This window comes from Perissodus microlepis, chromosome 16 (genome assembly GCF_051167445.1).
Source record: "Perissodus microlepis isolate ML-2025 ecotype Zambia chromosome 16, ASM5116744v1, whole genome shotgun sequence".
NCBI lineage: Eukaryota > Metazoa > Chordata > Actinopteri > Cichliformes > Cichlidae > Perissodus > Perissodus microlepis.
In genome coordinates, this window is record NC_140476.1 from 22058323 (window position 1) to 22084319 (window position 25997).

The window sequence follows — 25997 nt, forward strand, 5'->3', positions numbered from 1 at the left end:
GTATATTAGCCTGTTGCAGATTCTGTAGCTCAAGTTGGAGCTGGGTGGTTAGATTCTGAAATACAACATTTAACATTTGGTAACATTAAATAATAAATATTTTAAAAACAGAGCTTCGTTAGAAATCGCTAAAGAAGATTATAACAATATACTGGGATATTTAAAAAAAATCTGAATACACCTGCCAGTGAGTACAGATGCAAGCTGGAAAAAAAAGAAAATGTTCCACATAAATGTGTATAAATGGATGCGTATGGCCTGTAGCTTGAAGAATGTAAAAGCTCCATGTTATTCTAATCCATTTACTGTGTATGAGAATGAGAGAAGGGTGTTACAGGGCTTAGAAATTCTTCCACCAAGTGGTTCAGATTAGAGTAGCATTGACAGACTTTTACTGAAGGACGGCTTCTGTGTATCTGAGGAGGATAAAAAAGTCAAAAATGAATGGCTTACCTTGGGAGTGACAGCCTTTTAGTTTGCTGTATAAAACATTCAAAAAGTTGTGCGTTTTTGTTGCATGGTAGTAATGGAAAAAAGTGCTCCTTTGCCATCAATCAGAGGCTAGTCACAAGGCTGGTGTTCATGCTCTCCAGCTTATGATGTACTTAAATGGAAAGCCTGTTTCAGTAGCCCAATTATGTCACTTTGAAGAAAGCTAAAGTCAAGCTCACGGACAACTACAGAAGCTGAATTAAAATTACAGTGTGCTACTTTTTCTTTCAGTTGTTGTAGCGTAATCCATTAATGAATATCTGATTGGTGCCCTGTCTTTCAATTAACTAAACAGCAGTTACACAAAATGTAAAGAGGGGAAAAAAAGGCAAATTGTTGAACCCATCATGAGTTTGTATCATAGAGGGGGAATGTGACTTGACTTAAAAAAAAAAGGGGGGGGGGGGAAACTAGTGTATTTGCTGTTGCTCTTACATTACATCTGTGTCTGTTTTAGGCATATGAAAACTACTCCTTTGAAGAGCTGCGATTTGCTTCCCCCACCCCAAAGAGGTAAGACAGTGCAGAAAAAAGAACAGACTTTCCACGGAGACGCAGTCTACTTATTGTTCATTGCCCACACAGACCCAGCGAGAATATGCTCATCCGTGCCAACACTGATGGAACCTACAGTGCCAATTGGACTCCAGGAGCAGTCGGCCTCTATACGATCCACGTCACCATCGATGGCATTGAAATAGGTAATTCAGTCTAAACGCGCGTTCAAAAAGCTGGTGCGTTCTCTTAAATCTTTCCCCATAGAAGCATGAAATTTATGTGGAGACAATAAATTTCTTGTGAATTTACAAAGTCGAGTTGTAAATCCTTTTTAAATCATTTAGATGCTGGTTTGGAGGTAGAAGTCAAAGACCCTCCCAAAGGCATGATACCACCTGGGACTCAGATGGTCAAGCCAAAAGCTGAGCCTCAGCCTAGCAAGGTGAGTTTTTCTTTCAGTTGACCAACTAGGACATGAACATGAACAAACACGCTGAACATTACCATGCCTGCAGTCATCCAGCAAATGCAACTCAACAGAGATGGCAACAGGATTTCCTGCCAGCACCAAATTCTTATGGATTGAACCAGCTGCTTTATGCAGTATGTTGACATCAGTTTCATCAGAAACACAGAGATCCTTTTTGACCTTTTGAAAAGTTTTGTTTGTTGTTTTTTTTTTGGTTAGTATTTCAGTTCATACTGAGAATTGTATATCACCTGTGTAGCTTTTGGCTGTTTGCGCCTCCTCGTTTGGTTTGCTCTGCTGACTAACGATTTGCTGGTTCATAGGAAGCAATGAACCTCAGTCCAGTCCAAGATATTTTGGTCACAAAGTAAACGAGCAAATAAATCCAACTCTTTTATAATGTCACGGTAGATTTCGGTGTGATGTCCTTTCTTTTGTGATGCCTCTAACTAGATGAAGACAAACATTAAGACTGAGCACTGTGAGTCTGGTTGTTAGGTTCTATCGTGCATGTATACAGACTGTGTACGTTGACGAGTACTTAATAGGGTGTAGGAACTGGAAATTGCTTCAGATGCAGAAATTGCATCTACCTGATGTTATGCACGTTGGGGTCATCATCATTTTGTGGCCTTTTGAGTTTTGAAATCCATAATGGGGGAAACAAGCAACAATGTGTGCCTTTTTCAATCACTTGTGTATACTCCTTTTGGACATGTTTTAAAAGTTTTGTTTTGATTTTTTTCTTCATGCATCAGTGTAGATAACACACAACAAACTTCATAACAGGTGCTAATGAAATGAAGCTCCTTAAGATTGGTCATCTTTTGCTGTGTGTATGCTTGTACTTGGAAGCGGGCTTTGTCTGGATTAAAGCATGCGATCTATCACTGTCAACTGCTTTCTCCTTTTTCTTTTCCTACTGCTCTTATTGACTTTATTTTTCTCCTTTCTGTTCTTTACCCCTGCCGCTCACGGTCTCCATCTCCCCTCTGCTTCTCTCAGGTCCGCAAATTTGTATCCAAGGACAGCGCAGGCCTGCGTGTGCGTAGTCACCCCTCCCTGCAGAGTGAACAGATAGGCATAGTGCATGTCAATGGCACCATCACTTTCATTGACGAGGTAATTGACTTTAGACCAGGCAGAAGACCGTAATATATAGTATTCTATGTGGAACACCAGGGTCCACTTTTGTTCTGTTTCTGTGTTTCTTCTTGTTTGAATCAATAAGAGCCGACTCATAATTATTGTAAAATCTAGAGGTTTTTTCTAGATTAAAGTAATTTTGAGTCTTTTTACATGATTTCTGTAGTTTCTTTGTAATTACCTCTTTCAATAATGATTACTACCTCATAAATTTGTTGCTCTTTATGTTGCTTATTGCTCTTGCAAGGCACTCTGAGGCTCCATAAACAGCTTGAACACCATCCTCATGAATCCAAATGAGACGATGAATTCTTAAATTACTACGCACTTTATAACTGCAGTGTAATGTGGCATGTATTGACTGTATTTGTCAGCCCTGCACAATATCTGCTCTCATCTTTTGTCGTTAGTACCGGAAACATTCATGTAATGTTTCACCTGCATCCTGCTTCACCATGAGCGTGGCGTTATCTAATTACTTTGGGCAGCCTCAGAGATGCCGTGCGTATGTATGAGGGCACGCCCCTCCTACTTCCCTAGTAACAGGATGGCATGCCTTTGCTCTACTCTGTTGCTTGTTTTCCCTTAGATCCACAATGATGATGGTGTGTGGCTCAGGCTCAATGATGAAACTGTAAAGAAGTATGTTCCCAACATGAATGGGTACACTGAAGCCTGGTGCCTCTCTTTTAACCAGCACCTGGGCAGGAGCCTACTGGTCCCAGCCGACGTAAGTAGAAGGCGGCCTGCTGAGTAGCCTGTCTCCGTTCACGATTAGAGGCTCCTGCACTGTTTATTTTGGGGAAGAGCTCATCTGTGTTGTTTAATGATAACGGCTTTTCAAGGACTTACCTGGGTTTGTCCTTGAAGCATGGTAAATCATCAGAGTATCTTATCAGAGTGTACCTGCTGGGGTGTTTCTTGTGCATGGAATATCTCGGTATGAAACTTTGACTAACACACTGTGCAAAGGAACAGCAGCTGGAGTGTGCATGCATTAACTCACGTTTGAAGGCAAAAGGTTTACTGTTACATGACCATCATGTGTTTAGCTGTGGACACTTGGCTCACGTGGTGAGGCGGTATATGTTTAGTGCATTAAAGTAAACCCCAATGCAGGGCCTGTCAGACAAGGAAAAATGTAGTGAAAGAGCACTTGTGTGCTGTTTTGCCTTTGCTTATTCTGCACTGTTGAGTCTTCATTTACTCATCGCTTCTCACTCACAGTTCATAAAGAGTTGCTCACTGCAGCATGTGATGGCAAGGAGTTCCCCCCCACACATTTTGCTCCATGCCGCAAAAACCACCCTAAAAATGCCACTGACTCAAATGGGTCATTCAACTGGGTAAAATTCAAGAAATTGATGCCGTTTTAAATGGGAATGTATCCAAAGATGGTGGTTTTCTGTCATGAAGCAGTCACTGGCCTGTGAAAGGTTTGAGTGGATAATTGTACCTCTACTTCTCTGTAACTCCACCTCTGCATTGGGATGCAGTGCTAGGAGGCTTCCATGTCTGGTTTCTGTCTGAACAGCATGACACACTACATCATCCAAATGGGGAATTTTTTTGGAAGTTTCTTCTCTATATGTCTTTATTTTTACATTTTTTAAGTCATTTGGTCATGGATTTGGACATAATTGCAATAAGGTGTTGGGAGTGAATTTTCAGTGCCCCTGCAACATTTTTTTTTCTTTGTATGTTTTGTTTTGTTACTGCTTTTAATTCTGCACTCATTGGCTTATTTCAGTGCTCCACAACTAACTGGCCTGTCTGAATCTGTCTTCCTAACTTGACTTATCTTGGAAAATCCACAAGAGCCAAGAGCTTTTTTTTTTTTTCTTCCAAAAAAATACACTAGAACCTCCCCTTTCCCGTTTTTCTCTCCTTTCTTGAGTCGTCTACTGTTTCTTGACTGTTTTACAATTTGTTGCTCAGAATGTCTTTAATGCTAGCCAAGGAGTCAGGGATATCGGCTTTTTGTCATGGACCCCCTTAACTATATTCCCACCACAGGTGAGTTGTGTGAAGGAGGGAACATAGTTTGACTGCCCCATAGCCTATTGCCTGTTTCTTTTCTTGTATCCTCGAACCCCTTGTGACTTTGTAGTTGTCCCACAGTGTGAATTTGAGGTATAAGAGGTCAAACTGTATTTGCATGGTTGTCTGTACCGTGATAATACATCATATCGGTGGCTACTGAAGACTCTGCAGTGATCACATTTCGGATTAATAGTAATTGTTTGTATTAAAGCTTGTATGTTGCATGGAGATGAAGATAATAATGTTCAGACTGTTGCATGAGGTCTTGTTTGAAAGGCTTGCCATATCTAGTCCTGTTTCTGTGTGTGCCATAGCATGCCCCCCTTTAACTGAAAATGAGAGCATTTTATTTAAGTTGTTGGTTGTTTTTAACTGGATTACTAAAATGCTAAAGTGAGTGTTTGTCAATTCTTTGTGGGTGAACAGTGTATTTTTAATATCAGGGGAAAATTGCTGTATGATTTTACTGTGACGACGGATACACTTACTTCCTTTCCAGTTTTGTGCCAAGCTCAGCTGGCTGGCTGCTGTGTGCAGCTTCATAGTTAGTGAACGGATAAGTGAGTTGCATCGGTTTTGTCACTGAACCGTTGGTTTAAAAAAAGCAAATATGCTATTTGAGACCTTAAAGATGGCACTTAATACACGTAAAGAGGGCTGAACTGCATGCTTTTTACAGCATTTCCCTGTGAGGCTGCTAAGTGCTTTTCACCTTCACATTTCTGGGCTTTGTAGTCTGAGCCCTGTGCTGGTCTTGAACATTTTTGCAGCCTATTTTATTGATGTGCACTGACTCTAATCCATGCTCTTAACTCTTGCAGGAGGTCAGGGGCCAGTTGGAGGAGAACATAAAGGAGGTGAGCAGCTGCCCTTCCCACGAGGCCCCCATTCGGGTGCAGAACAGAGCAGGGCAGGGCGGCGGTCCGGGGCTTTATAAGGTAGTGAAGACCGGCCCCTCTGGTCACAACATCAGAAGCTGCCCAAACCTTAGGGGTATCCCCATTGGAATGTTAGTTCTTGGCAACAAGGTCAAGGCCATAGGCGAGGTACGCACTCACCCCAAATAATCAAATGTGTTTTCTGTGGCTGGAGCTCAATTATTCAGACTGCTTGGATCAAGCTATACTGATTTTTAGTAGATTTTGGCCTTCAAATGTAATCTCTCTTTCAAAGGGGAATACATGAGCTGCTTCTGGGTGTGTGTGTGTTCTCTATCTTTCTACCCATTGCTGTGGCAGCAACAATTTTCTGCTTGACTGACTAATTCCAGTTTGTCTATGAATCCACTGCAGTTTCAGGGTGTCACATTCAGCTGGCTTGAGGTCTCTCAGTGGAAGCCTAATCACAAAATGCTGGAGCCTTTCTGTGCCTTGACTGTACCTTTCCTGCTCTTGTAATGATTTTTGTCAATATAAGCACCTAAGTTGATTTCTTGCCTGGCGATGTGGAGCCTCTCCTCTTTTGGTTATGACCTGTCATTGGCTGCGGTGGTGGTGTGTCATGCTGTTCAGTAGTTTCCTGCGCCTCTACTAGTGTGTGTGTGTGTGTGTGTGGATCTGGGAGATGCTGCCTGCACATACTAATACTTTCATCTGTTTGTGTGTTTTCTGTTTTGTTTTTTGAATTTCCAAAATGATAATATTTCAGGGAGTTGAGAAAACACAGCTTCATGCATTTACCTTTCAATAAACTAGCCATTAGAGTAAGTTTTGTTTTTATTTATTTATTTATTTATTTTTTAAATTTCAGCTCATCAGTTTTGTCTAGCTGTGTCTGCTAATACACCAAATCAATTTATTGTGATCTGCTGCTCTATATTCTGTATGTGTCAATCAGATGGGATGAATACTTGCATGTCAGTGATCTTGCGTAGAACCTTTTGTATGTGGTGGATACGGTGGATGTAGGGTGGGTGAATAAGAAAATTGACTGTAGCTGATTTTGAAAGTGGATTCACATGTGCTGTTTGTGCGTGTGTGTGTGTATGTATGAGCATGGATAAATAGTGTTGCTTATGTATCAGGTGGTCAACTCAGAGGGAACCTGGGTACAGCTGGATAAGAACAGTGTAGTGGAGTTCTGTGAGAGTGATGAAGGAGAGGCCTGGTCACTGGCCAGAGACCGTGGTGGAAACCAATACCTTCGCCACGATGATGGTAGGTGGCGTGGCTGATTAAACGGTTTCAAACCCAGATTTAAGCCCTCCTAATGCCAGATTATGATGAAACAATGTTATTAAATTGACTTTTTCAGAGCAAGCATTGCTTGAGCATGGGAACCAGACCCCGCCACCCAGCCCTTTCTCTGTGCAGGCCTTCAATAGAGCCTCAACTTCAAATGGAGCACAGGGCTTTGACTATGGCATCTCCAACAACAAAGGTAAGGTCAGCTTGGAGTAGAGTTAACTTTACAAAAATGCATCATGTGCAGATCACCTTTCCAAGATATAAATTCTCTTTGCTTCCTTTTCTTGTTTATCTTGTACATTATTGTAACAAAGGCATCAGGACTTTTACTTGCTCTTCTCACTAAAATCCTTTCAAATAAACCATTACTCACCAAACGCCACTCTTTGCGTATAAAAATGAAACAATTTAATTCATTTTTGCTATGCAGATATGTTGCTTTATCAGATTTAATTTGTTTATAACGTCAAAAAAAAGACGAAATTTGCAGTCACAGTGTATACTAGTATCAGACCTTAGTTTAAGTGATGCAGTTGGAGTCGGTCGGTCTTTTCAAATCACGGGCGCCATCTTTCATCTCTTTTTGTTGTGCATGCTTTTTATTGTGTCTACCTTTTGTTATTTCATGCCTGATATTTCTGCATTGTCAGGCATAAATTTGCTTGCATGGGCCAGTCAGTGTGCCCCTGGTCATTTGGGCTACTAGGGGCTTTGTTTTCAATGTTTGTTTGCAATGTTTTCTACAATATATTGCCAAATACTGCAAACATCACCTAATTAAAGTCAGTGTTTCTGCTACCAAAGTAGCAGGGTTTTTTTTCAAATGGCTTTGCTCTTTCACAAAAAGGAGGTTGCCCCGTTAGGATTCTTAGTCATGCTAATCATGGAACTCTGGTTATGTTATGCACAATGATTGAAGTTGAAGGTTGTTTTACTTGTCTAGATGTCAGATGCAATAAATCTGCAACTCTAATGCACCTGCATAATACCTTTGCTATGCAGATTGTAAACACATTGTCAAGCTTTCTTCTCTAAATGTCTGTTGGCAAGGAGTGCCTATGGATTACCGTTGTACTTGGATGAAGTTAAGACTGCTTGTAATGTGGAGAAATGGGTGTAGTTGCATCCTTTTAACAGGGGCTTGGGTAATCAATGGTAGTTTGTCGTGAATGTTTGTATTTACCTTGACCTGAAAAGTCCTTCCCATTTACGCAAGGTACATAGTCAACCAACCTGTAGAAGCGGTATTAAATCTGTAATTCAATACAGATTATAAAAATAATAAAGTGGTGCTGAAAATATTCACTGAAACATAGAAAATGTGCGTGGAAATGCACGTCTAGAATAAATACTCAACTAATACAAGCATGTCCACCTCGATTTTACAACTCGTTCATGAGTTGAAAGCCCCCACTGAGCCATCTAATGGAAAATCTGAATCACTAGCCACTTCTGGGTTTGAGCTTTCATGCTGTGAGGCGGCATTATGAGTGTGCTCTGAGTGTGCAGGACAGAGAAACCTTAACCATCAGCACATTTCTTTTTTTATCAGCCCGCACTTTACAATGCATTTTATAGACATTTACAAAAAAAACCTCTGGAAATATGTATCGACCAAGTTTTGCAGCTTGGTGCGCAGTGAAACCTTTCACTAAGGAGAAGCTATCCAGTGAGATTTTCCCAAGATGAGGATCTTGGAACTTCTTGTGAGGACATGCAGGTTTTTTGTAAGACTGAGCCCTAAAATAAAATAATAAAAGGAATAATATACATTTTCCATAAACTATTAGCAAAAGGGAGGAAGTGCTGCTGTGCTGTGGTGAAAAAAGTACAATTTGTTGTTGCTAATAGGAATAAACCATCTGTAGTTGCTGGAGTTATCTGGTAGTACTCTGGTAGAACATACCCTGTACTGGGCAGATTTTTAAAGTAACCAATTTGATTTTTTTTTCCCTTCAACAAAATACTTGTTGGGAGTTGTAGTTTCTTCCTTATATACTTCTTCGCTTGTCTTTTTTGATTTATTTTTTTAAACCTAGGACCATACTAGAACTTTTTGTGCTCAGTTCATCCAGAATAGTATTAAGCCCACCTAGGCTTCATGCTAGTTTCCCAATTCCATCTATGAACACGACTGCTGGGACTCCGGATGCCCATAACTCCTCCTCCTCCTGGCCGATGATTGAAATGATTGATAAGAAAAATAGGTGACTGACCTACATCCCCCATTTAGAATCCTTAAACCATAGTAAAAGCTTTAGTTTGTCCCCTTCCTCTGTCTCCATGTTTGCAGGTGACCGGTTGAGTGCCATACTGAATTCCATTCAGTCTGGGCCCTTCCTCTCAGCAGCTCCCTCCTCCTCCATATTTGAGCAAGCTGCCCAACCTCCCTCCTCTTCCTCCCTTGTCCACAGCCCATTTGTGTTTGGACAATCCCCCTCCCAACTGTCTCAGCCACAACCACAGCTTCTGAGTAAGTCTGTCCAGCTTTCTGACAGCGCTTGCTAGCACAGATTTTGATCCTTTTCCTCCCAACTTTTCGTTTCATGGAATTGTAATCTGTTTTTAATTTATCTGTACTTTTGGGGGAGAACAGGATGATATGTGACACATATCGGCACAGTTGTGTTGTACGGTGCAGAAATATCCTTAACAAGCCGACAAGTCTATTCCATGCTTAAATCTTGTTTCTTATAAAAAACAGGTGACATGACCTTTAAATAATCCATGAGCTGGTACTTTCACTTGTTTTCTAAGCAAGATTTCAAACATTAATAGACTCTATATCCAAGTCAACGGGATATTTTTGCCATGCGCTCAAGTAATTGGCCAAGTTGCTTAATTTTCTGCTTGCTGTGCTTGCTCTCTTGTTTAGCGTGCCTTTTACCCTGTTCTTCATCTGCTTCATTGCTGCTTTGAAATGAAATCTGCATCTTCCATCCTTTAGTAACAGCTTGTTTCACTTTCACCTCAAACAGCCCAGGCTGTGACAGAAAATGCAAACAGAAGTCTGAACACTTGTTTGTTTATAGCAATTATTAGGTTTGGGGGGATTTAGTTTGTTTGTTTTAAACAATGAACGGCTTAAACAAAAAAATAAAATAAAATAAAAATCAGCTATTAACTAATGATATTCTGCGTATGCCAAGTTTGCGCTTGAAGTGGATAATTCAAATTTTTAAAAGCCCTGCAATTCAAAAGACACTGTCTTGTAACACCATCCAAAATCAGTTCACTTGTCTCTAATATTTTCTGCCTGTGTAGCACCCTTTCTCCCTGTTGGTCTTTTCCTCTGCTCTACTGCGTCCTGTGTACTTGTTGTTGTTGTTTTTTTGTTGTTTTTTTTAAATCTGTTATCTGTTTGTTATGGAACCCTGAAGATGTCATGGAGAGCAGGGAAATGTTTTTGTTCTTTTAATGCTCAACTTCTTAATTTATGTTCTTGTTTTAATATACTAGCAATCTTCCAACCTTCAATAATTTTATAGTGGCCACCTTTTCTAAATGAAACTAAATAAATAACATTACTGAAAACACTGTATCAACTCAGAGATGGGTGTACTATGAAGGAAGTTCAAGAAAGTCAAGCTTTCTTTGCGTTAGCTGGCTTGACGAAACCTAAAACCCCAGTCGGAGATGAGTTTCATGACCATGGTTGTCACGTGTCTGTTATGCTGGATTTTCTGCTTCGTGTTCTGTGTTCACATAAAAAGGGATGTTTTGTATAAGAATATTTCCTCTTGGGAAATGCATGTACCTTCCAAAGACAATGCATTGCACAGTGCTGTAACTTTATGGCTGGGCTTCATTCATGTAGGCTAACAAGTTGCATTTGGCAAGTAGAGAATCTTGTACTTTAAAACATGCTGAAAATGAAAGAACTGGTTAAAACATGGCACTTTCAGTTGATTTCCAAACTTTGTTTGAAACTGAACATAATCTGGTCTGGACCAGGTTAGGTTCAGCATAAGTTACCATGGTGATTTAGCCAGGTAAAAAGTGGATCACTTTCATGATACTGAAAACTCCGGTTTTGAGCTCGACATAGCTCACTAATCTATTAATCTTGCTTTTTCGTAGGGCAATCCAATCTTCACAATCAGTGCCTTTCCAGGAAATAGAGTTTTAAATAAAGTCAATATTCCCCCGCCCCCAAAAAAAATAAATAAATAAATAAATAAGTACCTGCCTTATAACCAAGTATCTTAAGCAGTTAAACTGTGAGTTCTGCAGCCTTTGTCCGTTTAAGATTTCCTACCAAAGGTTGTATTGTTGGCCCCAAAAGAGGAGAGGATTTCACAAATTAACTAAAACATGTGCACAACTTTGTCCATGACATTTACAGGGTTCTTTGTTTTTCTGTTATTCTTCTATAAGTGTTTCTACACGCCAGTCAGTTTGTCTGTCTGTTGATCCCCTCATCACTGTAACATGTTGTCCTTTTGCCACTTTCTACTCCACCTCCTTGACTCCATTGCCTCTATGCCTTCTTTCTTTTTCTCTGCGGTGGCCTCCTTGCATTCCATGTCTTGTTTGTTTACCTGCTCCACTGTTTTCCGCTGTAGATGGTTCATCATGCAGCCTTGCTTCTCGCGAACGTGTGCACAAAAGCAATGTGTCCGTGGCTGGGCATGGTACTGCTCTCTCATCTCTCGCTCTGAGGCAAAAGGGTGGGTAATCGCATCATGCATCATGCCTCCCCTCAGACTGAACAGAGGGTTGGTAGGAACTCAAGTCTGCTCTGTGGTGAATCGAGGGCTTTGTGCTCAACTTTTTGGGGGGGGGGAAGATTATGTTAGTGCAAAGCTTTAAATTATGGTGCCGAATTTAAAATATTTAAAGTCTAATGGGAAGAAAATTGAGGAAAAACTGCATTTAAGACTTATTCAGTGTTGCACATGATTTTAAAGTCAGTTAGAAAAAAGGAATTTTCAAGCTGTTCATTGAATAGACATTTTTTGGATATTTGTAGTTGGTATATAATTACTTGGTTTCTGGTCAATACCAAGGCTATTTCTAGTATTATCAGGAGTGGTCCCTGAACTGGGCTGAGATTCATCTTTCATCAGTGCTTCCATTATCCAGTAACAGTCTCATTTGCAAAACATCTGGATCAGAGGTGTCAAACATTAGGGCCAGAACTGGCTCGTTGCTGTTTATACTACGCCACAGTAATTAAGTAATGGATACATTTTTTTTTTTAATTCAGTTTTTACAATGGGTGCACAGTAAGTAGATTTAATTTTTTTTATTAGTGTTAAAGAAAATGAACAAAATCTATTCTCATTTAGAAAAACCGAGACATGTTGTTTGAAAATTGCACCTTTTCGTATATATTAAGATATCTCAGGCATTTTAAATGTGTAGTTAAACTGTTTAAGATCAACGTGGCTGCATGGGCCCATGACATGACATGAGTTTGACACCCCTGATCTAGATGGTCACATAAGTCACTAGTTTGTTTTAATAAAATGTTTCACTGCCATTTACATTAAAAGACATAACTTCTTTCACATTCTTGACATTAGCTCTCTTTTTACTCTTCATTCAGTTTTTCTGTACCTTTCTTTGTTTTTCTTATTACGCTTTTGTTTTTCACTCTTACTAATACCTTTTTTGTGGTGTAACTGAGTTTCACCTGTTAATGTTTAGGTGAGCGAGGGAACCTCATGCCTGGTGCACGGCCGATGTCCCCAGCCTCCAAACACCGTCAGGAGAATCGCTCAGCCAAACAGGAGAGCCGCGGAAGTCGCTCCTCTGAGCAGAGCAGGGTCAAAACAAGTGAGGGTGGAATGACGGCTAGCGAGGCCCTTATACTGCGGTCCGACACGGCCAAACTGAGGTCTGACTCGCACAGCCGCTCCCACTCGCCCAATCACAACACACTGCAGGCTCTAAAGGCAGATGGTAGAACTTCAGGAAATCGGTCCGAGTCTCCGAATCCTGGCTCTCGCTCTTCCTCTCCCAAACAAAAAAGTATATCCACGTCAGGCAGGTCTAGCCCCTCCAGCAACTCTTCCCAGCACTCTTCTTCACCCCACCATGACAAGAACCTCCCACCTAAAGTTAGCCCTTCGTCCAAAGCCCAGCTCGATCCTCCAAGAGAGAGATCCAAATCAGACTCTTATACTCTGGACCCAGACACACTGAGAAAGAAGAAGATTCCCCTTACAGAGCCACTTAGGGGCAGATCTACCTCCCCCAAACCTAAACTGTCTCCTAAAGACCCAAATAAAGGGATGACCGGCAACGCAGAGAACCGTGTTCCCTCACCACATGTTACCCAAGAGAACTTGCACAGTGAAGTCGTGGAGGTCTGCACCTCTAGCGCGCTCCTCTCCAATGAGGATGTCAATGATGAGAATGTGGAGCTCCGTAATGCTGAAGAAGGCTCGTGTAAGGTGCACTTCAGCATCGGCAAAGCCCCCGTCGAAGAGGAACTAAAGAGCCGCTCTTCACCCAAAGTCAGCCGCAAAACCTCCAGTCGACACACGCGTTCTAAAAAGGACAAATCCGGGCCTCTGTTTAAAGGAGAGAGCACAACTAGGATCACAGAACCTGCCAAACAGGCCATGTCTCCCTCGGTGGCTGAATGTGCACGCGCAGTCTTTGCAGCGTTCCTGTGGCATGAAGGCATTGTCCATGATGCCATGGCCTGCTCCTCCTTCCTCAAGTTCAACCCAGACTTAACCAAAGAGCACGCCCCCATTCGCAGCTCCCTGGGAGGACAGGGCGCTGAGGAGAAGGAGAGCAAATTAAAGAATCGCCACTCCTTGGAGATTTCCTCTGCACTTAACATGTTTAATATTGCTCCACATGGCCCAGACATCTCCAAAATGGGCAGCATCAACAAAAACAAGGTGCTGTCTATGTTGAAGGAACCTCCGCTGCCAGAGAAGTGTGAGGATGGAAAAGGAGAGTCCATTTCCTATGAAATGACTTCCCATCCCTCTATGAGGGCAAAATCAATCTTACCATTAACACTGCAGCATTTGGTTGCATTCTGGGAGGACATTTCTATGGCCACCATCAAGGCAGCAACTCAGAACATGATCTTCCCCAGTCCGGGATCCAGTGCCATCTTAAAAAAGAAAGAGCATGAGAAAGACAGTAAAAAGGCAAAGAAGGAGAAAAAGAAAAGGGAAAAGGCAGAGGTGCGTCCAAGAGGGAATCTGTTTGGAGAGATGGCCCAACTTGCAATGGGTGGACCGGAGAAAGACACCATCTGTGAGCTGTGTGGAGAATCGCACCCTTACCCTGTCACGTACCATATGAGGCAGGCTCATCCAGGTACAGTCAGTGGTATCTTGTAACACACTTTAAATTGTAAGTCTTTTCTGTTTCTTAACGTCCCTCCTTTGTGTTATTATGGCAGGCTGTGGCCGGTATGCAGGGGGTCAGGGCTACAACAGTATCGGCCACTTCTGTGGTGGTTGGGCTGGAAACTGTGGAGACGGCGGCATAGGAGGCAGCACCTGGTACCTGGTGTGTGATCGCTGTCGGGAGAAATACCTCAGAGAGAAACAGACTGCTGCCCGGGAGAAGGTACTGTTTTTAAATCTTCCTCCTTGAATCAGCTTCTGACATCATACTGACTTCCATGAAATAAACTCCATTGTTTTCCTTTGTTTTCCAGGTGAAGCAGTCGAGGAAGAAACCTCTGCAGGTGAAGACTCCAAGGGCGCTGCCCACTATGGAGGCCCACCAGGTGATTCGGGCCAACGCATTGTTCCTACTGTCCCTCAGCAGTGCAGCTGAACCGAGCATGCTGTGCCACCACCCTCCTCGGCCTCTTCATTCCCACCTCCTCCCCAGCCTGAAGGAGGGTGTCTCAGAAGAACTGCCCAATAAAATGGGCTGCCTCTACCTACAGACACTAGCTAGGTAATTACAAGCTCAGACATAGAAAAGAAAACCTTACAGTGATGTGTGCTCATAAAGATTTGAGTCTCCTACTCTTCCTTTAGACAACACACTGAGAACTTTGGAGCCTACCAAGATGATAACCTCTTCCAAGATGAGATGAGGTATCTACGCTCAACATCTGTTCCCGCGCCCTATATTTCAGTCACCCCTGACGCCTGCCCCAATGTGTTTGAGGAACCAGAGAGCAACATGAAATCAATGCCACCCAGGTAATTGACAATGAATTCAATTTTTACTTATTTTATTTAAAAGAAGAGTTAATTGCAGCTCTGATTTCTTATTACAGAGATTTTTTTCCTTTTTTTGGTTTATATGTCAGGTTATTTGTTTCCACATTGTTATTCATAACTGACCAACAGATGATGCAATTGTACCAATAGGCACTGTTTGCACAAGTTGTTCCCAGCTTGTCTCTCCCCTGCACATTCTGACAGCCAGCACACTTAATTAAAAACATCCGCCTCTGTCATGGCAATCCACATCTTAAATTGTACAAAGAAGGCTTTGTGTTTATGTAAAGGTTTTTTTTTTTTATTGTTAACATCTATACATTCACGCGTCCCTTCCTCCCACAGCTTCAGTAGCTGCTGAACATGTCCATGTACTGTTCTGTCAGCCAACACTTCGATATTGTGTTTAAAGTACTTGAATGTCCTTAAAAATATTTAAGGGGTAACCAGCATTTGTTTGTTTGTGTCTTTTAGTCTCGAGACCAGTCCAATCACAGACAGTGACACGGCTAAGCGGACGGTGTTTCAGAGGTCTTACTCAGTTGTCGCATCAGAATATGACAAGCAACATTCGCCCTCTCCAGCACGGGTCAAAGCTGTGCCCAGACGCAGGGTCCATAGCGGTGATGCAGGTAATCGCGTCTTGTCATTTCAAAAAGTGCTTATTGGTCCTTCCAGAGTGAGTTACAGCACCGTGTGTATAAATAAACTACTTTGTCTTCTGTACAGAAGTTGGCTCTTCCCTGTTACGTCACCCATCCCCTGAGCTATCCCGGCTGATCTCAGCCCACGGCTCCCTCAGTAAGGGTGAGAGGAACTTCCAGTGGCCCGTCCTGGCTTTTGTTATCCAGCACCATGACCTGGAGGGCCTAGAGGTGGCCATGAAGCATGCACTGAGGAAATCTGCCTGCAGGGTGTTTGCCATGGAGGTAAAGTTGTCTGAATAACACAACTCAGTCTTGCCTTAATTATTGTTTTAATTACAATATCTTGGGTTCGTAGGCAAGTATTTTAATATTACACCCATTTCTATATTATAATAAGACTAATAAATTTTTTTTCATTTCCCTGTCAGGCATTCAACTGGCTTCTGTGCAATGTGATCCAGACCACCTCTCTGCATGATATTCTCTGGCATTTTGTAGCATCGCTCACGCCATCGCCATTTGAACCTGAGGATGAGGAAGACGATGAGAATAAGGGGAACAAAGAAAATTTAGAACAGGTAATGAGTTGTTTAAAGTTACGGAGGGTGATAAGAAGGTGGCTTTACTGTACTTTCTAATTATGAACATCGACTCTGCACAGGAGCGAGACCTTGGCGTTTGCGAACACCCTCTGTCTGACATTGTTATTGCTGGGGAAGCGGCTCATCCTCTGCCCCACACCTTCCACCGCCTCCTTCAGACCATCTCTGACCTCATGATGTCACTTCCCAGTGGCAGCTCACTACAGCAGATGGCACTCAGGTACAGTTTCTCCTCGGTGCCTCCTTTTGTAATTATAGCAGCTCTGAGCTTCTGTGGGAATATAAATGATTGTGACTCTTTGTTTAAGGTGCTGGAGTCTCAAGTTCAAGCAGTCCGACCACCAGTTCCTCCACCAGAGCAATGTTTTCCATCACATCAACAATATCCTATCCAAGTCAGATGATGGAGACAGTGAGGAAAGCTTCAACATCAGCGTGCAGTCCGGATATGAAGCAATGAGCCAGGCAAGAAAATTAACAGCATATTTAGCAGCCAGCACCTGAGCTTACTCATCTGTCATGATTTAACTTGATAAATACGTTTGTACCTCGTACAGGATCTCTGCCTGGTCACCTGTTTGAAGGACCTGACCAGTGTAGTAGACATCAAGACGTCCAGTCGCCCTGCCATGATCGGCAGCCTAACAGACGGCTCCACCGAGACCTTCTGGGAGTCTGGAGATGAAGACAAAAACAAAACCAAGAGCATCACCATCAGCTGTGTGAAAGGCATAAACGCTGTTAAGGTGTCTGTTCATGTGGACAACTCCAGGGACATTGGGGTAAGCAGGCAACGGCACAACAAGCGTTGTGGTTAAAACCCTGCTTCTGCAACAGTTTCCTGATGGATTTGAGTAAAATTCTTTTTTTCCCCTTATATTTACAGAACAAAGTTACTTCTGTGACATTCCTGTGTGGAAAAGCAATAGAAGACCTCTGCAGAATCAAGCAGGTATCTATAATTTAACTTACTTCACAGTGAATGGCTCTTGTTTTCTGGGCTGCATATACAGTTTATGTCTAAATTATTCTCCTTTTGAAATAAGGAGTAAGAAACAAACCATCAAATAACATGGCAGTTCTCTACCTTTCTGCGATTCTGTCACAGGCTGACCTCGACTCGCGTCACATGGGCTGGGTGACGAGTGAGCTTCCTGGAGGGGATCATCATGTGATCAAGGTGGAATTGAAAGGTCCTGAAAACACCCTGAGAGTACGTCAGGTGAAGGTCCTCGGTTGGAAAGACGGCGAAGCCATCAAGATACCCGGACAAATCTCAGCCAGCATGGCCCAGCAGAAGAACTGTGAAGCTGAGACTCTCAGAGTTTTCCGCTTAATTACCTCACAGGTCTGCTCATCTGCCTTTTCCACATACCTGCAATTAGCTCTAAACTCTTGTAAGCGTTTCTCTTTCTTAAACTTTGTTTGTAAATGTAGGTGTTTGGAAAACTAATCTGTGGAGATGCAGAGCCAACTCCAGAGCAGGAGGAGAAAAACCTGCTTTCATCTCCAGAGGGAGAAGACAAGGTCAGCACTTTAGTTATTTAACTGTTTGTTTAGTGACCTCAAACCTGATGTTTTATACGTGCTCATCTTGCATTTCTGTGAACAGGCACCCTCTGACGCTGACCTCAAGGAGCACATGGTGGGAATCATTTTTAGCAGGAGCAAACTGACCAACCTGCAGAAACAGGTCAATAGCAATTTCACTTTAAACCGTTAAACAGTGAAATTCCGTTGTCATTTCGTGGAAATATTACTTCCGTCAGCTAACCTCAGTGGTGTGACATTTTCAGGTTTGTGCACACATCGTTCAAGCCATCCGCATGGAGGCAACGCGTGTGAGAGAGGAGTGGGAACACGCCATCTCCAGCAAAGAGAACGCCAACTCTCAGCCCAGCGACGATGACGCCTCCTCTGACGCCTACTGCTTTGAGCTCCTGTCCATGGTCCTGGCTCTGAGCGGCTCCAACGTCGGCCGCCAGTACCTGGCCCAGCAGCTCACGCTCATGCAGGACCTGTTTTCTCTGCTGCACACAGCTTCTCCAAGAGTACAGAGACAGGTGGGAGAGGATGTAAACAAAACAAGAAAAACCTTTCTGTTTAATGATCAGAGGAAACTTGTGCGCCTTTCTTGTAAACACATTTACATCAGCATCGATTGTGTATTGATTATTCTGTGAGTATTTTGAAAGCTGCTTAGTGTAGTTAGTTTTAAGTTTGGCAGCTTGGACAGTTCCTGCTGTTTTGCTGCCACCTTCTGGCACTCAGTGGAATTACATGATTTGGCAGTGTGATTGTTCATCACTGTTGAACCATTTACAGACAATATTGGGACCCATCTAATTATTCCTCATGAGTGCTTTTAGGGTTAACAAAAACAAAAAACTTTAAACAAACTACTGTGGTTTAATTTTTGTGTTAAATGTTGACGATAAAAAAGATTTTCAGTTGATTTAATCGCTCACTGTTGGCAACGGTGTGGTGAAGAAATCAGATGAAGCTCCAACTAGAACAAATACGTTTATAAATTCTGTCTTTAAATGACTGTAAATTTTGGTGTAGAGTCACTTTTTCATAAAAGGTTTTAAGATATTTGTGTTTACAGATATTTATGTAAATACCTTGTGAGCCTGTTGAAAGTATAATCTTGCTTACCATCTGATTGGCTACTTCTCAGGTGACTTCACTGCTTAGACGTGTCCTGCCGGAGGTGACGCCTGTGCGTCTTGCTAGCATCATTGGGGTGAAGGCTCTGCCACCGGCAGACATCAGTGACATCATTCACTCCACAGAGAAAGGTGACTGGAACAAGCTCGGCATCTTGGACATGTTCCTGGGCTGTATCGCAAAAGCCCTCACTGTGCAGCTGAAAGCCAAAGGCACCACGATCTCTGGTGCAGCCGGAATGACGGCAGGAAAAGGGGTCACCACAGTCACGCTTCCAATGATCTTTAACTCCAGGTAAGGCTCTGTCTTTTTTAAAATTTGGGATGCTTGAAATTTCCTGAGGTGTAGTTCCTGAAAAATGACAGCTGTGTTATATTCTTAAGCATGTCGCCCCCTCCTGTTATGCTCAGCTATATCCGCAGAGGGGAGAGCCACTGGTGGATGAAAGGCTCCACTCCTCCACAGATTGCGGAGATCATCATAAAGCTGGTTAAAGACATGGCAGCAGTAAGTTTTTGCTGACTTTTTAAGCCATCTCTTGTTTCACGCTGTGTTAAATTTCTTATGTGGTAAAATGACCTCTACATTACCTCTTTATTAGGGGCACCTTTCAGACGCTTGGTCCAGAGTTACCAAAAATGCAATAGCCGAGACCATCATAGCACTGACCAAAATGGAGGAGGAGCATAGGTCTCCTGTACGCTGTATTGCAACCACAAGGGTATGAAAAATTTGTCATAAGCAATTACATAACCTTAAAAATATTGTGTATTTATTATATATCATGTTCCTTTGCTGTTACCTAGCTCTGGCTGGCCTTGGCATCACTGTGTGTGCTGGACCAAGATCATGTAGACAGGCTGTCCTCTGGTCGCTGGATGGGCAAAGATGGCCAGCAGAAGCAGATGGTGAGAAAAAGCTTAAAGCTACACTGTATGACAAATTATTAAAGACAGATCATCAAAAGAGTAATTATTCATTTACTCGTCTTGTGTCTGCAGCCCATGTGTGACAACCATGATGATGGTGAGACAGCAGCCATCATCCTGTGTAACATATGTGGGAACCTTTGCACTGACTGTGACCGCTTCCTCCACCTGCACAGACGCACACGCTCTCACCAGAGACAGGTGAGGTTTAATTTATTACTAGAGACAAATAAAAACAAATTAAACGATATTAAGTAGCCACTCAGGTGGGGAGCTTTAAGTATGATTATTAAGTATAATTTATTACTCAATATTTCACAAGCAGTTGAGGCACTGGACATAATTTTTCTTGCAGTGTACAATCAATCATTTTTAATGTGTTTTAGGTGTTTAAAGAGGAAGAGGAGGCCATAAAGGTGGATCTTCATGAAGGCTGTGGGAGGACCAAGCTGTTCTGGCTCATGGCTCTGGCTGACTCAAAGACTATGAAGGCCATGGTGGAGTTCAGAGAGCACACAGGTAACACTAAAATGGGCTTTGTTGGGTAACATTGCATACATATGGCCATATCAGTAAGCTGATAAAATGACTTCTACTGAAGCTGCATTTTCAAGGCTTTCATCTATTCCTATTTTGACCAAGCCTAATAATTTTGTAGGTAAACCAACGTCCAGCAGCTCAGATGCCTGCAGGTTCTGTGGCACGAGAAATGGGACCGAGCTGTCTGCAGTGGGTAGCGTCTGCTCAGATCCAGACTGCCAGGTACCACGCTTGATCTATGGCATGAAATCTCAGTGTCTGTGCTTGTAGTCTATGCAGATGGACTGAGGGGTTTATTAAAACTGTGAGCACCTGGTTTAGTTTCAATAAAAAATTGTTATAGAATATTTTCAATGTCATAAACCTGAGCTGCACCTAAAGGGTCCTCAGTTGTGTCTAAAAGACTTATCTGGAGTGAGCCTTACAAATACTGGGTGAGGAGTCTGAGAGAGCTGATGCACACTTTGGAGGTGATGTTGAACTCTGCGGAAAAGTTGAGAACAGGCAAACAGCAAAGTTTCATCAAATTTAACTTTGTAGTTTTTGCAGAAACTTGCTGACAACCAAACAAAACATTTAAGCTTCAGAGCTGATTTCCTTTTTAAAAATTTAAGATGAGAAATTAGCCTTGAAAAATCCCTTCACCCTAGTTTTAGTGTAATTTTGTGTGTTTTCTATTTATGTTACAAATAAATAGAAAAATCGTAGAAATAAATCAGCTAAGCTTAGCCCAGGCTGAATTTCAGATATTTTATGCTGTACTTCCTAACGCTAACCAACTCTTTCTTGTGGCCACTCAGGAGTACGCTAAACTGGCGTGCAGTAAGACTCATCCCTGCGGACACCCTTGTGGAGGAGTCAAAAACGAGGACAGCTGCCTGCCATGTCTGCACGGCTGTGACAAGAACACGGGCTGCCTGAAACAGGATGCGGATGACATGTGTATGATCTGCTTCACTGAAGCCCTGTCTGCTGCTCCTGCTATACAGGTAGCTCCTTGTTCATTAAAAGCGTCACATCGGGATTTAAATTTGTCCTCCTGTTTAATGTTTAACTTCTTGATCCGTTTCCAGCTGGACTGCACTCACGTGTTCCACCTTCAGTGCACTCGGCGTGTTCTTGAAAATCGCTGGCTGGGGCCTCGGATCACATTCGGGTTCATGTTATGTCCCATTTGCAAGGTAAAATGCTACGTGACCCTCTCTGACGTACGGGAAGACAAAGGGACTGAACTATTTTCACCACACTTAAATTTTGATTGACTCAAGTTTGTTTAAGTGCTTTGTTGAAAAAGCGTTTCCCTCCCATACTGCGACTGCTTTTGTTCATTATCGTTTTAGCATGTGAAGTAAACCCAACACTGGCTGGCCTGTTTGTCTCGTTGTTTGCAGAACAAAATCAATCACTCTGTGATCAAGGACCTGCTCGATCCCATTAAGGAGCTTTATGAGGATGTGAGGAGGAAGGCTCTGATGAGGCTCGAGTACGAGGGTCTGCACAAGAGTGAGGCAATAACCACACCCGGGGCACGCTTTCACAATGACCCTGCAGGCTTTGCCATGAACAGATATGCATACTATGTTTGCTACAAGTGCAAGAAGGTACCACCTGGATGAAAGACCTAGTATATTTTAGTGGAACTGTGTTATAAGGATGGAGAATAAATGACGCTTTTCTTTTCCAGGCATATTTTGGGGGAGAGGCTCGCTGCGATGCAGAGGCAGGACAGGGAGACGACTACGACCCCAGTGAACTGATCTGTGGAGCATGCTCAGATGTGTCCAGGGCTCAGGTGGGAAATGTGTCTGCGAGGAGCACTTTAAATGAATAATATGACATCTGTAGAACTGACTGACCTATATGTTGTTCAGTGTCTTTGAAGGCCAAATTATATTACTCACAAATTGTGCGTTTACAGCAAATTACATGAACTGTTAAGTGAATAATAATAAAGAAAGAAAGCCAAACCTTAACTTAAAAATGGTGCTCATCTGTCCTTGAAAAGCAAAATATAAGCCCAGCCCTAATATCTTTTGTGTCCTTTCATCAGATGTGCTCCAAGCATGGAACAGACTTCCTTGAGTATAAATGCCGGTACTGCTGCTCTGTGGCTGTTTTCTTCTGCTTTGGCACCACACACTTCTGTAATGCCTGCCATGATGACTTCCAGAGGATGACCAGCGTCCCCAAAGAGGAACTGCCCCATTGTCCTGCAGGTGCTTAACAATTCCTATGTATTTTGTCATAATTCTATACATAAACATTAGGGGTGCAACGATACTCAAATCGATATTGAACCGTTCGATACACTGCTTTCGGTTCCGTACGCATATGTATGAACAATACAAAATTTTTAATTTATTTTATCAACTTTTCTTCTGACGATGCTGTCTGTGTTGAGAGCTCAGTGGATCTGCGTTCGACTACTCCGCCTAGGCTGCACTGTGAGCACAGATCCACTGAGCGCAGCACAAGCTAGCGAGACAGAAGCTAAGCTCGTTGCAACATGGCAAATTGAACCTCCCCCACCCTCATTCAGATCTGGCCTTTGGAACTATTTTGGTCTTCATGTGAAGTATAACCCTGAAGGTAAGCGCGTCACGGACAAAAGTAAAACAGTGTGTTGGATGTGCCACGCAATGCTCAATTACATGGGTGGGAACTACTGTGTTAGCGCAGTTTGCTCGTTAACGTGTTGGCCGTCCATCCCCACGCACGGGGCGATCCGCGGTAGCTCGTTAACGGAGATTTGCCGTGTTGTGGCGTTAACGTCATTTCAGATTAACGCTGACAGCACTAGTGGGAACACAACGAATATGACTGCACATTTACGCTGACATCATCCTAGTGCAAAGACAAGTGGAAGCAGACAAAAACAACAAGCACGCATGCTACAAACTTTACCCGAGTCATTTAGACAGCCGTTAGCACATGATTCTCCTTATGGGGACCTGATATGTTTAATATGCTGCTGAGAATATAGCCCAGAAGAAGCGTATAGTATAGCTTTTATTTTGGAAAGAGCCATTTCTCTGTAATAAACTCTCTTTTCCAAAGATGAGTGATTTCTCGATCAGATAGATTAATTTATTTTTTATTATCTTGTTGTTTCAGCAACATTAAATTTAAAAACTGTACTTTTAAGTTAAAATATATATTTATAATTTTAATAAATGACAAATTAAAAAGGCATGAACATTTTTTGTATCGAAAAAATATCGAACCGTGACACCAAAGTATCAAACCGAACCGTGAATTTTGTGTATGTTGCACCCCTAATAAACATGGATGTCATCATGTTATCAGCAATTGGCCACAAATTTGACATTTTGACCGTTGCAATCTTAGCTTTTGGAGCCATTTATGCATTAGACTGTGAAGTTTGTGAAGGCACTTGCAAGCTTGCTTATTAAGGTGAAGCATCTGCTTGTCACTCAGAGTATACATGCCTCCTACTAAGGGATAACTTTAGTATAATTTTAATGAGTGGGTTATGAAAACAAAACAAAAACAGTTCCTGTTCAGATGGCATGAAAGAGGAACTTGACATCAAAAACCCAAACTGTTTATTGTGGCACACTTCTCCTCTTAACATGCAGGTCTGTGTGTTTCCACTTGCCACGGCTTGGCTGAATCTTTAACCCTGGAAGTTGCTACTTAATAACAAATGACTGAAACTTGGTCACCTTGGTTACTGTGTACAGAGCCACTGTCTTTGAGGAGTTTAGATCAGTGAGAGTGTCCGTCTCTTACTCTGAATAATGATCGGCTGTAACCTGATCACACTGCTCGAAAGACGCAGCTGACCTTTTGCTGCTCCTGTGTTTGCATCTCCCATTCCACTTGTTGTTGTTGTTGTTGTCGTCTACAGTATCTGCAGTTTTTACAGATACTATAGAACAAAGGAAGGTTTTGTGACAGGCCTATTTGAGAAACATGTTCTTACATCTGTATAACTCTAGGATGACAAAATATTTTCGACATCCTGTCCTGCGCTCCCTGCACCTGCCCAGACTACAGTAGCTTGATCTCTTTTTGTATTTGCCTACCAGGAGGTTTAATGCTAATGTGTAAATGTTGTCCTCTCTGTCACAGGGCCTAAAGGCAAGCAGCTGGAAGGCACTGAATGCCCTTTGCATGTAGTCCACCCACCAACGGGGGAAGAGTTTGCTCTTGGCTGCGGGGTGTGCAGGAACGCCCACACCTTCTAAACAACAAGACTTTTTCTGAAAACCAGTTTGTCTACTGTGATTTCTGGCTGCTGCTGCTGAAGCTCAGCCGCCAAGTTTGGCTCTTGCATTGCCAAGACTCCTGGACACTGGACCAGGTTTCTGCTCTACGCCGAGAGTCCTCAGGTCTGCTCTTTCACCACCATCAGTATCCTTGGATCCGCTGCGACCGCGAGCAGTAACTCGTTTGGGTTCAGAGTGACCTGAATGGGTGAGGGGAGGGAGGGGGACAAAAGAACAATTGAATTAAAAAGAAAAAAAAAAGAAGGAAAAAAAAAAAAAAAATTTCTTGTGACGTGTTTGCATGCGGCCGTTGTATTCCCTCGGCTTCTATAGACGTTGCACACCTCCTGATCACTCAAGTGTAACAATACAAGTTTAAACATTGAATATGAATTAATTTGCATATAGACAACTGTGGATCAGCGTGGGTCTGAAAAAAAGTTGAAAAAAAGAAAATATGGAGCAGGCCGTGTTTCCAGCTTCCTAACTATAAATTTAAAATATTGTTGTATGTAAACTTTTTCGTAAACTTGTACAGTATTCTCCGCTGTCAAGTGCATCATGGGTTGACAGAAGAAGAAAAAAAGAGTTGAGTTGGTGGATAAGACTGTTAAGAACATTATGTTTGGGAGGAAAATAGTGTACGATTTATCTAATCTTGTATATAATGATACTATTCAAAAATAGCTGTATTCCGAAGTTGCTACTCTTCACTTCAGTTTTGTTTGATATTCTGGGTTATGTTTTGAGCCAGAACTTTTAATGAAGTGCAATACTGGGTGTGCCTCCTATTTTGCAGCTGTTTAACCTATGGAATGTATGTCAATAAAGCCACTGTACATTTTTATACAGTAGACGGTCGTAATTTTCCCCCCTCTTCTAAATGTCACATCTCTTCTGTTGTCTGGAAATGAGAAGATGGATCCTGGCGGCTGCAGTGAACGATGGTGGATGTAAATCCTGGTTGTAATTTAAAAAAAAAAGAAAGAAAGGATAAACTTATAGTAAGACAGGAAAAAACCCTCTCACAGTATGACTGATTACAGCTGGATGATTTGAGGGTGCCAGTCTTCACACCAAATAAAATATTGCACCTGTAATGTTTTTCCCTATTAGGAGGCAGGGGTAATGGGAGGGAGAGGGGAGGTCAGGGGGGTGGAGTATGGAAACAAAGCAGCTGCTGTTTAAATTAAAAAAAAAAAAAAAAAAAAAAAAAAAAAAAAAAAAAAAAAAGCTTCATACTTGTGAATCTGCTCTGTAATATCTGTGGTGGATGGAGTCAAATGGTAATAAACCAGGTTCTCTGTTTTCGCAAAGTAAACACCGTGTCATCCGTTAATGAGTGGTCACATTTCTGTATTCACGACTCAGAGGAAAAGCCAAAACA

The 25997-nt window shown here is 42.2% G+C and overlaps 1 protein-coding gene across 19 annotated transcripts in view; it reads left to right on the top strand.

Moving 5' to 3' along the window:
- The window catches only part of mycbp2 (MYC binding protein 2), a 61951-nt gene extending 36494 nt beyond the window's left edge, over positions 1–25457 (top strand). For 4 of the 19 annotated variants that reach the window (XM_084908459.1, XM_084908466.1, XM_084908462.1 and 1 more), the window contains 38 exons: positions 950–1005; positions 1078–1193; positions 1335–1432; positions 2465–2581; positions 3195–3335; positions 4544–4621; positions 5470–5694; positions 6672–6804; positions 6902–7027; positions 9128–9307; positions 12487–14124; positions 14210–14379; positions 14471–14718; positions 14802–14969; positions 15465–15622; positions 15720–15919; positions 16066–16215; positions 16299–16459; positions 16548–16704; positions 16797–17021; positions 17126–17191; positions 17348–17587; positions 17677–17766; positions 17852–17932; positions 18036–18302; positions 18920–19203; positions 19293–19416; positions 19511–19630; positions 19716–19817; positions 19911–20039; positions 20225–20357; positions 20497–20600; positions 21179–21367; positions 21452–21559; positions 21770–21979; positions 22063–22170; positions 22429–22594; positions 24474–25457. In XM_084908459.1, the coding sequence (XP_084764585.1) occupies positions 950–1005; positions 1078–1193; positions 1335–1432; positions 2465–2581; positions 3195–3335; positions 4544–4621; positions 5470–5694; positions 6672–6804; positions 6902–7027; positions 9128–9307; positions 12487–14124; positions 14210–14379; positions 14471–14718; positions 14802–14969; positions 15465–15622; positions 15720–15919; positions 16066–16215; positions 16299–16459; positions 16548–16704; positions 16797–17021; positions 17126–17191; positions 17348–17587; positions 17677–17766; positions 17852–17932; positions 18036–18302; positions 18920–19203; positions 19293–19416; positions 19511–19630; positions 19716–19817; positions 19911–20039; positions 20225–20357; positions 20497–20600; positions 21179–21367; positions 21452–21559; positions 21770–21979; positions 22063–22170; positions 22429–22594; positions 24474–24589 (7182 nt within the window). In that variant the 3' untranslated portion in view covers positions 24590–25457. Of the gene's footprint in view, positions 1–949; positions 1006–1077; positions 1194–1334; positions 1433–2464; positions 2582–3194; positions 3336–4543; positions 4622–5469; positions 5695–6671; positions 6805–6901; positions 7028–9127; positions 9308–11399; positions 11505–12486; positions 14125–14209; positions 14380–14470; positions 14719–14801; positions 14970–15464; positions 15623–15719; positions 15920–16065; positions 16216–16298; positions 16460–16547; positions 16705–16796; positions 17022–17125; positions 17192–17347; positions 17588–17676; positions 17767–17851; positions 17933–18035; positions 18303–18919; positions 19204–19292; positions 19417–19510; positions 19631–19715; positions 19818–19910; positions 20040–20224; positions 20358–20496; positions 20601–21178; positions 21368–21451; positions 21560–21769; positions 21980–22062; positions 22171–22428; positions 22595–24473 lie in introns of all 19 variants that reach the window. The other 15 variants (XM_084908478.1, XM_084908463.1, XM_084908460.1 and 12 more) reach the window with 15 other exon arrangements.
- Positions 25458–25997: the final 540 nt, after the last annotated feature.